General features: G+C 43.5%; 1 protein-coding gene across 1 annotated transcript in view; it reads left to right on the top strand.

Moving 5' to 3' along the window:
- The first annotated feature begins 1,502 nt into the window (after positions 1 to 1,502).
- FNDC7 (fibronectin type III domain containing 7) overlaps positions 1,503 to 13,562 on the top strand; it is a 32,862-nt gene continuing 20,802 nt past the window's right edge. The window contains exons 1-4 of the mRNA XM_056106560.1: positions 1,503 to 1,565; positions 2,393 to 2,411; positions 11,116 to 11,370; positions 12,395 to 12,655. Of these exons, the coding sequence (XP_055962535.1) occupies positions 1,503 to 1,565; positions 2,393 to 2,411; positions 11,116 to 11,370; positions 12,395 to 12,655 (598 nt within the window). The remainder of the gene's footprint in view (positions 1,566 to 2,392; positions 2,412 to 11,115; positions 11,371 to 12,394; positions 12,656 to 13,562) is intronic.

Raw genomic sequence — 13,562 nt, forward strand, 5'->3', positions numbered from 1 at the left:
ATTAAATGCTAAATATTAGAGTCTGAACAAGGAAGATAGTTCTAGAAATAAAAAGTTCTAGAACTGCAAGGTGATTCTGGGGTGGGTGAGTTTATTTTTATTATTTATTTTTTGACTTGGGGAGAGCACACTTAATGGTGCTCCCAGCTCAGTGTTCAGGGGTCACTCCCAAGATTGAACAGGCTCCTTTAAAATATTTTCTCCAGTCTTTGTTTATCTTTCTGTCCCACTGGGATGGATGAACTGAATGTACTTAGCAAGGACCCCACACTCTCTTTCTCACTCCAGGAAGATGCCCTTGCCTTCTCCCCACCCTGGCAGATCTCAAGACTTACTCCTGACTCTATACTCAGGGAGCACTTTGGGGGACAATATGGGTGTGGGGGAACCAACACATATTGTCAACCCAGTTTGCCACAGGCAAGGCAAGTGTCTTAACCTCTGTTCTAACCCCTGTACTATCTCTCTGGCCCTTTTCCTGCCTTCTAAAGATCTAGCTACTCAGTTGGAGAGACAGATCAGTGGTTAGGGTGCATGCCCAGCATTATCCGCCAGGGTGACCCAGCATCCCTGGAACCGTGGTCCCCAGCAGCACTCCATCCTTGGGCCCTTACATCAAATCACTGACCTGTCCAGCAAAGAATTGCCAGTGGGGCCCCCAAACCTCCTGAACACAGCTTGAAAGCTTCCCCACAAAAAAAAAAAGATTGACAGATTGCACATTGTAGATTTGAGGTATATGTGTTAATTTAATGCATTTATTTACTGCAATATGATTATTACAGAAGTTCTGCTAACACCTTTATTGTCTGATATTATCATTTCTTTTTTGTTGTTTCTGAGCAAGTAAAGATAAACTCTCTCACTTCAAAATTGCACCTACTATTGTTGAATATAATCATATGAGATTATATGAGATCTGGGGGGATTCTTTTCTCTCTCCTTTATGTGTATTATTAAATAACACCTCCCCCAATACCCTCAGTACCCCAGACACTATTCCTGGACCCTAGATATTGGAAATTTTGCCCCAAAGTGCTCCCGCCAGCAAGAATCACTGTACTGAACTGAAACAACAACAAGAAGGACAAAAACAAAGGTGAAAGGAAAAATACAACTTTTTCGGATCCCTAAGTTGAAAAAGGTCATGTTGCGTGCGATTGATTTTCAACTCTACCAATAATTTGCTATTCAACTTTATAAAAATTGTATTTAAAAGTTCGTAAGTAAAGAAAAGCATTCATCTATTTTGGCAACACCCTGTTACAGGAGCTTTTTGGTCTGCTTGGCATGGTTTCTCAATCACTCGTCTTTGTTTCTTTGGTCTTTGGAACCTGCCCATCTCCAACAGCCTTAGTGACAGATCAGCTCCACACTCGAGGGGTGGGACTTCTTCCCAGGACTGGTCCCAGTGGCCAGTCCCAGCGCCTCAGCCAACAGCACAGCCCACTGGGCAACCTGACAACTTCGCTGTGTACCATGTGAGCGCCATGTCCAACAGGATGGCTGGTGGGCCAGGGACAGGTTTGTCTTTGATTGGATTCAGTCTTCTCTATCTAAAAATGGTGAGTAATAACGAAATTCGTCTTCCTTCCTTCCTTCCTTCCTTCCTTCCTTCCTTCCTTCCTTCCTTCCCTCCCTCCCTCCCTCTCTCCCTCCCTTCCTTCCTTTCTTATTTTCCTCCCTCCTTCCCTCCCTCCCTTCCATCCCTCCTTCCTTCCTTCCTTCCTTCCTTCCTTCCTTCCTTCCTTCCTTCCTTCTTCCTTCCTTCTTCCATTCCTCTCTCCCTCCCTCCCTCTCTCCCTTCCTTCCTCCCTCCCATTCACATAACTCTTATTACAATATATTGTTATAAATTTTTTATTGTCTTTTATTGTTGCTGATCTCCTCCCTTCCTCCGTCCCTCCCTTCCTTCCTTCCTCCCTCCCTCCCTCCCTCCCTCCCTCCCTCCCTCCCTTCCTTCCTTCCTTCCTTCCTTCCTTCCTTCCTTCCTATGGGTGAGAAAATAGAAATTAAAATACTTTGGAAAGGGGGATTATATTAAGATTGTATACATTGGTGTGCTTGAAATTTAATGCAATTTACTAAAGAAAGAAAGCAAGATTGTCATTATATTTTAAGAACAAAGATCTCTGAAAAACCTGTCAGCAGCTGACTGAGTTCAATGGGCAGTTCAGGGAGGAAAATGGAATAGCAATCTGATCTGTCTGCAGACCAGATTCTGTTTAGGAGACTTTGTGGCAGGTTTGAGCTGGGAAACCAGGCATGCAATAAGTGTACTCTGGATTGAATGATGACTCACGATATATAAAAATGTGATACAGTTATGACTAATCTGATTTATGTTTGTGTTTTTCTCTGTAGTTCTGATTTTCTTAACTTTCCCTTTCAGGTTGCTTCAGCAAAAACAGGTAAAATTCTTTTGAAATGCAATTTTTCCCTCTTCATATTGAATTTGAATTTCCATTGTTAATTTTTGTTTGGCTTGAAATATAGTGGCTTTATCAGAAAAAAATATTCAATATCCTCCAAACACTTAGACTGTAATTATAACTGGTAAGAAAAACCCATGAATCAAACTTTAAAGATAATTCCTTTGTAAGATATTCTGAATACTGAAATATTTAGAGTCAAGTAGTTATGAATTTTATCCATACCCACAGATACAAATATAATGATCATCATTTTCATCAGGGAAATAAAGTATTAGTCATAAACAATGAATAACAGTGCTTATTTGTCTCCTGGGAAATTAGAGGGGGAGACCAGAAACATTTTAAATTATGATTTCAAGACACTTATTTTATAATTCTGATTTTGCATCCCTAAAACATGGACAGTGATGACTTAGAACCAAAAAATGCTTTATTTAAAAAATATTTGCCAAGGATAATTTTAGAGGCATCTCCTTACACAACCATTTTAGAAATAAAAGTTGCCAGCATAAAAATTTATATTTGGTAGACCTTAAATGATCTGGAAGAACCGTAACATTCATTATATCACCAATAGACTTAAACTGATTCAAGATAAATAAGAAAAAAGCACTGCACTGCACTGTCCTCCCGTTGTTCATCAATTTGCTCTAGTGGATCCAGTAACGTCTTCATTGTGAGACTTGTTGTTACTGTGTTTGGCATAAAATAAGAAAAAAATTATTTATTATTTTGTCTCTACTAGAGAAAAGCAAGTGTAAAAATAAAATCTTCAGATTTGATATACAGTACTCAGTTTTTTTTTAAAGGACATTGCTTTTTCTAAATTTTATTTATTTATTTATTTCCTTTTCGGGTCACACCCGGCTATACTCAGGGGTTACCCCTGGCTCCGCACTCAGGAATCACTCCTGGCGGTGCTCAGGGTACCATATGGGATGCTGGAAATCGAACCTGGGTCGGCCGCGTGCAAGGCAAACATCCTACCCACTGTACTATTGCTCCAGCCCCACACTGTTTTGTTTTTTGCAATTTTAAATTACCCATGGGTCAAATGTACCCTGAAAATACTACATTCAGTAAGACATTTTTGAGAGAGACCACATTCACATAATTCTTATTATAATATATTGGTACAAATGTTTTATTGTCTTTTATTGTTGATACTCTCCTACTGTCTATTTATAAATTAAACTTTATCACAAATATATAGGAATATAAATATATATATATAAAATTATGTGAACATACGTATATTTGAAAATACATAGTCCACTAGGGTTTTCTATGTGGATATTATGCCATAAAATCTATACATAACTAAAAATTTATTGGAGGGGCTGGAGAGATAGTATTGTGGGTAGGTAGTTTGTCTTAAATGCAGCCAACCTGGGTTCAACTCCTGGCATCTCATATGGTCCTTCAAGCACTGCCAGGAATAATTCCTGAGCACAGAGTCAGGTGTAACCCCAAAGCATTGCCAGGTGTGGCCCCAAAACAACAAAAAATATATTTTTATTTAAAAAATATATAATATACATATTATAGTATATTTATTTTATACTTATAGAGAGTATATTCTCTATTTATATTTTTATATATAAAATATATTCTAGTATACACACATATATACATATGTATGTCTATCTATCTATCTCCACACACACACACACACACACACACACACACACACACACTTAGAGCAATAGTGTAGCCAGTAGGGTGCTTGCCTTCCATGCATCTGACCTGGGTTCAATCTCCAGTACTCCATATGGTCTCCAGAACCTACCACAAGTAATCCCTGAGTACAGACCCAAGAGTCTGCCCTGAGCACTTCCAGAGTAGTTCCCAAAAAAACAAAATCAAAAAATTATTATTGGGAAGTGCTTTGGCCCACGCCCAGCTGTGCTTGAGGACTACTCCCAGCTCTGTGCTCAGGAGACCATTTGCAATGGCAGGGTTCCAACTGGAGTCTGTTGCCAGCAGAGAAAGTGCCTTAGCCCTCTGCTCTTCCTCTGATCCTTAAAAACTATTATTTCCATATTTATTTTATTTCATTTTTGGTTCCTAAAATCCGGGAGTGGGGGGAGTGGTGTATTAACATCTTTTTGTTGTTGCTGTTGCTGTTTTTGTTTCATGGTGCTAGGAATCAAACTCAGGGCCTCATGAATTTGAGGCCTGTGCTTTCTCACAGGTTCATTCAGTTTTTTTTTTTAATAACTGTGAGATATCGCAGGTTCCTTCTTATTCACATATCCTATTGAGAAACTTTGCTAACAAACTGACCTTCTATGAAGACTGGCCATACACAAAGATATATATATATATATATATATATATATAATATATATATATAGGTAAAGGTAAAGGCCCTCTCGTTGATCGTCGATTTTGCTCGAGCGGGCCCAGTAACGTCTCCATTGGAGATTTTGTTGTTACTGTGTCTGGCATATCGGATACTCTCGATAGCTTGCCGGGCTGTCCGAGAGGGGCGGAGGAATCGAACTCGGGTCGGCCATGTTGGCCGCTTGTAAGGCGAACGCCCTACCAGCTGTGCTATCGCTCCAGCCCCTATTATTTGCTTTTTGGGTCACACCCAGCGATGCACAGGGGTTACTCCTGTCTCTGCACTCTGGAATTGCTCCTGGCATTGCTCAGGGGACCATATGAGATGCTGGGAATCAAACCCGGGTTGGCCACATGCAAGACAAACGCTCTACCCGCTGTGCTATCACTTCAGCCCCGAGATATATTTTTTAATTTCCTCCCTCCTGTATGATGTTGTTGCAGTGACGGGATGTCACACACTCCAGGCTGTGGGACTCAAATACTGCGAGCTGTGGCCTCCACTGGGACTTGCAATTCCAGTTTTGAGTCTGCACACTCAGCCTCGGTGCTCACTGAGTTTTGTGCTCTTCGCTGCAGTGCTCTTAGTGGATGTCACGCTCTTGCGGGTTTGGGTAGTGGTGCTCACCAGGGGGCACTGTAGGGCTCACACATGTGCTCCCCAGAGAGTGCACATCTGGCCTGTGGCACTTGCACATCTTTTTAGTTACAGTGCTTCCTGGGATCACGCTCATCTTAGGGGACTTGCTTACGAACACCTGGCTATGGGATGGTTTGGGCCCTTGTGGATCAAGGACAGCAGAGCTGCTAGACTCAACCTGCTATCGGGATTGTGCTGGGCACATGTGGGACACTAGGGATTTCAACTCATAACAAATCGGCACAAGGCAGATCAAAAGGCATTGAGTTATTTCCCCGGGCTCTCTGGGTGGATACAGTCCAGTTCTGCTGTCTCTTAGGAGGAGCCAGGACACATTAAGACCTCAGAAGGGGCCTTTATACAACCTCCTACACTCTTTCACACTATTCAAGAGGTAAAAAGGCTGAGATACTTCTGGTGTTAACTCAGTCTGGCTTTTGGATAGCTGAGGTATTTGATCGATGCTGTGTTGGAGGTCTCTTTGGGGGTATGTGTGTGCTCACGCGCGCGCTTATGTGTGTGTGTGTGTGTGTGTGTGTGTGCGTGTGTGTTTGTGTGTGTGTGTGTGTTTGGGGTTTAGTTTCCTTTGGACTCTGACTTGGGCTGTTTATCTGTGTTTGAGCCTCCAGGGCAGGCTTGGGAATGTCTGGCCATGCATGGACTGTATAAGGCCCATGGAATCCTGTGGGATGGCCCAGGTCCATGATGAGCCAGACAAGTGTTTCTAAACGGGGGCCCACATCCCATATGCTGGTTTTATATGTTTCTTGAGCAATGTTATAAATATCCAAATAGCCCTTAGCAAAGGTTCCCCACCCTGCTCTAGGGCCCCCTGGGCTGATTTTGATCACTGTGAGTTAGTGGAATGCTCAGATGCTGAGAATCAAAGGGTTCTGATTTGACTGAAGTGGCTGATTGCCCATCTAGGGAATAAAGTTTACTCTTTCATCAGTGTAATAAGTGGGTCAAACATAGAACTAAGGAAGAGGAAAGAATTGCTGCTGGGCTGAAGAAATGGCTCAAGGGGCTGGAGTTCAGGTTTTGCATGCAAGGAGGCCAAGTTTGATCCTCAACACCACATGGTCCTCTGAGTCAGGAGCAACCCCTGAGCACCTAGTTGGGAGTAACTCCTGAGCATTGCAGGGTGTTGTCTAAAAACCAAAAATAAAATAAACAACTGCTGCTAATGTATGACAGCGTGTACATTCCAGTCACACCTCTCATCTCTTTAAAGGGAACATTAGAACAGAGGTGCTGATCTTTCCTGCCCTAGAACCAAGTATAAAATAAGAAATCTGGGGACTGGAGCAATAGTACAGTATGTGGAGCGCTTATCTTTTTTTTTTTTTTGGCTTTTTGGGTCACACCTGGCGATGCACAGGGTTTACTCCTGGCTCTGCACTCAGGAATTACCCCTGGTGGTGCTCAGGGGACCCTATGGGATGCTGGGAATCGAACCCGGGTCGGCCGCGTGCAAGGCAAATGCCCTACCCGCTGTGCTATTGCTCCAGCTCCTGGAGCACTTATCTTGCACATGACTGACTCAGGTTTATTTCCTGGCACCCATATGGTCTCCTGAGTCCCACCAGGAGTAAAACACCCTGAGCATCATGCCAGATGTGGCCCCCAAATCAAATCCAAAACTGGTAACCAAAAGAAAAAAAAAACAAGTAATTTATCTTTGAAGTTGTTTTTACTACAGTTGCCTTAGAATCTCAGCGTCTCCTACTACTCTCTTGGCATCATCAGCCAGTCTGGCTTTTTCCAAACTCAAACTTGTTTGTCCTGATAAACATTCTTTGTCTGTCTCTGTCTCTTTCTGTCTCTCTCTGTCTCTGTCTCACAGCTTTCAAAACGCACTCACAGGGCCAGGGTAGTAGTACAGTGGGTAGAGCACTTGCCTTGCACATGGCCAACCAGGGTTTGATCCCCGGCATTCCATATGGTCTTCTGAGCACTGCCAGGAATAGTTCCTGAGTGCATTCCTGAGCATCGCCAAGTGTGGCCCAAAAACAAGATGCACAATCTTAAGATATCGATACTTTTTACATTTCAAAGTAAGGTAAAGGTAAAGGCCCTCCCGTTGATCGTCGATTTGCTCGAGCGGGCCCAGTAACGTCTCCATTGGAGACTTTGTTGTTACTGTGTCTGGCATATCGAATACGTCACGGGGAGCTTGCCAGGCTCTGCCGTGCGGGCGAGATACTCTCGGTAGCTTGCTGGGCTCTCCGAGAGGGGCGGAGGAATCGAACTCGGGTCGGCCATGTTGGCTGCGTGTAAGGTGAACGCCCTACCCGCTGTGCTATCGCTCCAGCCCTTTAAATCTAAGGTTGGTCATATTTCACATTCACACAAAAAGAAAACAGAGACAGGAAGAGGTGAAATAAATGACTGGACATTCATACGCAAAAGACCATGACAGAGCCAGGGCTGGAAACCAGAGTTTGAGATCCAAGTCCTTTGCAATGCTTCACCTTGCAATTGAGTGTTTCATCCCATGGAGATTGGGTTAGTGTAATTCTGTGGGATGAAAGTGCCTCTCCCAGCTCCCCCCATTCAATGAGGCAGGTTTGCAGAGACGCCAGCCCCTGTACCAATAGTCTGTCTGCTAGCTTCTTAGGTGTCTTGCATGCCTCTCTGCAAAGGCACCCTCAGACCTCCCCTGTCAATATGTTTTTCCCCCATTACCTTCTCCCCCTCCACCCCCCAGAAATTAGTCTATTCCAATCAATGGGCTTGGCTAGTTTAGGAGATAAGATCAACTTGGGAGTGGAGAGACAGAGAGAAAAATCCAAAAAAGTAAAAGAAAAAAAAGAAAGTGTTGAGAGACGACCCCCCCCCCCAAAGAGAAAAGAAAGAAAGCATACAATAAAGGAAAGTAGAAGAGACATGGCTTTGTTGTGGTGGGTTGAAGTGAGAGAACCTGCTGAAACTTTCTAGAACTTTCCATTGTGCTGTAGGTACAGGGGGCATAAGATTTCCTGCAGATTGTTCATTGCAGCACTGTTCACAATAGCCAGAATCTGGAAACAACCCGAGTGCCCAAGAACAGACGACTGGTTAAAGAAACTGGTACATCGACCCGATGGAATACTATGCAGTTGTTATGAAAGATGAAGTCATGAAATTTGCTTATAAGTGGGTGGTCATGGAGAGTATTATGCTAAGTGAAATGAGTCAGAAAGAGAGGGGCAGACATAGAATGTCTGCACTCATTTGTGGAATATAAAATATCATATGAGACTAACATCCAAGGACAGTACAGACTAGGGCCAGGAAGATTGCTCCACAGGTGGAAGCCTGCCTTCTGAGCTGGGGAAGAAGGCAGCTAGGATAGAGAAGGGATCACTAAGTCAATGATGGTTGGAGGGATTGCTCAGAATGGGAGATGTGTGCTGAAAGTAGACTAAGGACCAAACATGATAGCCTCTCAGTATCTGTATTGCAAACCATAATGCCCAAAAGTAGAGAGAGAGAGTAAGAGGGAAGGAAATAGTCTGCCACAGAGGCAGGGGGGGTTGGGAGGGGGTGAGGGATACTGGGGATATTGGTGGCGGAAAATGTACATTGGCGGAGGGATGGTTGTTCGATCATTGTATGACTGAAACTCAAACATGAAAGTTTTGTAACTGTAGTTCACGGTGATTCAATTAAAAAAAATTGAAAGAAAAAAAAAGACTTCCTGCAGAACCAGTTTCTGCAGAATCATAACCAAGATAAGTGGACCTTCAGCTCCCCACCCCACCCCCAGCCTATATAACCATCATCATTTTCTGTCAATGGCAAAGGAGGCCACTGTGAGTGATGTTCAAGGAATGCCTGGTCAGTGCACAGTGCAGACTTTGTTCTTTCTTGCAGGATGATCATTTTAGAGATGCTGTCAGGGCCAACTCTGGGCTCTTGGACAGAAAGAGAAAACTGCAGTGTTGTACCCACAGGGTCGTGTGTGTGTGTGTGTGTGTGTGTGTGTGTGTGTGTGTGTGTGGTAGAGGAAGAGGAAAGTGGGGCTCTGTTGCACAGAAGGAGTTGAGTCTGGCAAATCACACATCGCTCTCACATTTTACTCATTTTTCCTCTCTGCTCAGTAGCTTTGTTTGACCCTTAGTTTCAACATGCTCTAGAGGGATTTTACCCAGCAAATGCAGGCTGTTAAACATGAAGGCCAGCGGCCAGTTTTCAGTTGACTGAAACTCAGCTATTTTTGTTTGATCTCTTCTCTCACTTGGATCCACTACAATCAGAACAATTTTGAGTCTGTGGATGTTTGCAAAGTGTCCAATCTCCTTTCTAGACTGTATCTACTACCCTGTACCCAAAGAGTAAAACTGTCTTATGCAAACGCACAACCTGAGCACTTTCAGTTCCCTAGCCCACCCACACCGGATGTGAGGAGCTCTTTCTCAGGCAGACATTTTGCTCCGGAGAGGAAGGAAACTTTGTTTCGATTTTCTATAGAATGAATCTGAAAATGGTCATAATATGTGAGAAAGTGTGAAAGGGTGATTATAAAACAAATGACTCCCTTTTCCTTCTTCCGACATTAAAAGCCACTGGGGGAAAAATGCGAAGTGCAGGAGACACTAACTAAGGTGAGGGTGGGCATGGCAGGGGGCCCTGGCTGCAAATAGAGGAAGGTGGTCGTGGGCTTAACGGGGAGATCGGCAATAAAGCAGGCTGGGAAAGTCACAGAATTTCAAGCTAGGCTAGAATCTTCTAGATATATCTCTCCAATTGTACTTCACCTCCCCCAAGACCTTTCCACAATCAACCACTGCCCCATAGACTGGTTGGGTTCTCATGTGGCAGAAGTTTGAAGACCTTAGCTCTAATATAACTCTTCTTAAAATCAATAAGGTTTGGAGCTGGAATGATAATACAGTGGGTAGGAGGTTTGCCTTGCATGCAAATTACCTAGGTTCAATTCCCAGCATTCCATATGGTCCCCCCGAGCCTACCTGGAGTAATCTCTGAACTCAGAGCCAGGAGTAAGCCCTGAGCACACCACTGGAAGTGGCCCAAACACCTTCCTTCCCACACTCACCCCCGGTTGCACTCAAAAGTACAATAAGGGCAAATTCTTCCCAAAGCAGTTAGGAAAACTCTTTGTGAATCTCAAACAAGAGGTGTGAGCTTTCCACCTCTCCCTTCTGAAAAGTACCTTTCTCTGTCTCAGTTTTTGTTGTTGTTTTGTTTGGGAGTCACACATGGCTCTGTGCTCAGGGGTCACACCTGGCAGGGCGCTAGGAATCCTAAGTGGTGATAGAAATTGAACCAAGGTCAGCTAAATTGAACCAGGTAAGGCAAGTAAAGGTAAAGGTAAAGGCCCTCCCGTTGATCGTCGATTTTGCTCGAGCGGGCCCAGTAACGTCTCCATTGGAGACTTTGTTGTTACCGTGTCTGGCATATCGAATACTCACTCTCGGTAGCTTGCTGGGCTCTCCGAGAGGGGCGGAGGAATCGAACTCGGGTCGGCCATGTTGGCCGCTTGTAAGGCAAACGCCCTACCGCTGTGCTATCACTCCAGCCTGACTCCAGGCAAGTATCACTCCAGGCAAGTACTGACTGAATTAGCTAGTCCTCTTGCCAAACTCTTCTCTGGTCCCAAGAGAATGATTGAGTTTGAAAAGTAAAATGATGGAAGAAATCATCCTTGTAGGTATTCTAGCTAATAAACAATCTCAAAATCTCTTTCAGCTCCTGAAATACCCACTATCGATCAGGCATATTCAAAAATCAGCAACAGCATCACGGTGGAATGGGCTACAGTGCCTGGGGCTACCAGTTATCTCCTCACAGCAGAGGATGGGGACACTGTCATTGAAACCATCGTGGCCAGTTCCCCAGGGACTGTGATGGGCCTGAAAGCTGCGACCTTGTACCAAATCACTGTCAGATCCATCAGTGCCACGGGGAGAAGCGAAGCATCACCTCCAAAGCAGGCAAAGACAGGTAGCAGAATTCTCATTGTTTGTTGAATGATCTGGACCAAATATGCCGAAACCACCGATGTTTAGTATAGATGGTTTCACACAAGTATCTATGAAATGAAAGCCCACAAGTGATAACTTGGGGGAAATCTAGACATCTGTAGTATTTAAATCCCAGATGCCTTGCTTTGGAAAATGAAACCTACTTCTGGGCATCTTTTAAAAATACCTCTGCTTTTAAACATCTCTAATAAATAAAATAAATAAAAAGGCCCTCCCGTTGATCGTCAATTTGCTCGAGCGGGCCCAGTAACGTCTCCATTGGAGACTTTGTTGTTACTGTGTCTGGCATATAAACATCTCTAAAGAAAAGATTTTTGTTTCTATCCTCATTTATAAAGACCATGCTGAGCAAAAAACACCTGGGAGGGATTTTGTGACACTTTACCTTATTTTGTGATTTTGTGACACTTTATTTGAAATTTTAAAAAAAAATAGAGGGGCCAGAGAGAAAGTCTATCTGGCAGGGTGTGTGCCTAGCAAGGAGCCAACCTGGGTTTGATTCCCAGCATCCCAGATGCTCCTTCCAGGCCTTCCAGGAGTGATCCCTGAGTGCAGTCAGGAGTAAGCCCTATCACTGCTGGGTGAGGCCCCAAAACAAAAATTAGAATTGACATCAGCATTATTTAAAATAATTTAATCAAGTTGTACCCAGTCATGTTTTTGAAGAGTTGTGTGCACTTTAGTTAAAACAGTTAAAAACCATCATTTCCCCACCGATTTCTATTATGATGACATAAATGCTTTCTCTAATTTCTTATCAACCTCCTTTTGAAAGTATACCAATATTAGAGTCTCGGTCCCCTTTCCTTTCACCGAGTCATTTATGATTAGACATTTCCATAGCAACTATTGAGGGGAGCTCTGCCACAAATCCTTTTGCAAAACAAATACTTATCTCCTATTATGGATAATCAGCATCAAAGTGCCCATTTCTAAATTTGATTTCTCCTGGTAATGCAGTGCCCACGCGTTTGTTTCTGCAGTGTTGGCAGCACCAGTTCTCGAAGTGAGTTCTCCCAGCCCAGACTCCATTCTTGTGCACTGGAAAGCTGTCTACATGGCCACTGGGTTTTCTGTGTCCATTATGCGAGCCAATGGTCTGGGGAGAATCTGGAAAGAGAATACCACAGGCACCTCCTTGACATTCACCAGTTTAGACCCTGGGACTCTCTACACCATCAAGGCGTATGCGTGGAATGCCAACGGGACCCCTGGGGATGACTCCACTTGTAATCAGAGAACAAGTAAGGATTTCTCATTGCCACCCTACGCAGTATCCTTTTTGTGTGGGAGGTGGCTCTCTGTGGAGATGGAAATTGAATTCCTATTTCCTAAGCAGTTCTCTAAGGCCTGCTATGAGGGCCTTACAATACTACAGAGTTTAGAAAACCAAACATAACTTCTCAGCCTTTTATTTTATTTTATTTTATTTATTTTTTCTTTTTGAATCACACTTGGTAATGCACCGGGGTTACTCCTGGCTCTGCACTCAGGAATTACTCCTGGCGGTGCTCGGGGGACCATATGGGACGCTGGGAATTGAACCTGGGTCGGCCGCATGCAAGGTAAACACCCTACCTGCTGTGCTATTGCACTAGCCCCAACTTCTCAATCTTTTAGACCACCTTATCTAATTTTTTTTTCAAGAAGATAACTCTAAGGAAAGGAAAGCATATGTTTAAGAATGTAGAGTGAAGTAGACCTGAAGAAATAGTACAGCTGCTAATGTGCTGGCCTTGTATGTGGCCAACCTAGGATTTGTTCCTCGGCAGCACCTCTGATCCCTGGAACTGCTCCGGGAGTGATCACTGAGCAAAGAGCCAGGAGGAAGGCCTGAATATCACTGGGTGTGTCTCTCCCCAAAAAGAATGTAGAGAAAAGAATTTGGGAGGCACTTTAAAAAACTTCCTTAATATGTGGTCATCATATTTGATACTTCCCTTTCTTTGCATTGATTTATAATACGAAGAAAGTTTGCCCTGCTAGGAAAAATTGACTTAAACCCATCATAGGAAAGTCATAGCAGGTGTTGAAAGGGACAAGGGTTACTGTTGAAGCTAATTAACAATGTAAAGAATATTTAACCTATACCTCAATATACTGGTGTGTTATATTATTACTATAGATGTTAACCTATTGTAAACACCTTAC

Source organism: Sorex fumeus, unplaced genomic scaffold (genome assembly GCF_029834395.1).
Source record: "Sorex fumeus unplaced genomic scaffold, SorFum_2.1 ptg000131l, whole genome shotgun sequence".
NCBI classification, from domain to species: domain Eukaryota; kingdom Metazoa; phylum Chordata; class Mammalia; order Eulipotyphla; family Soricidae; genus Sorex; species Sorex fumeus.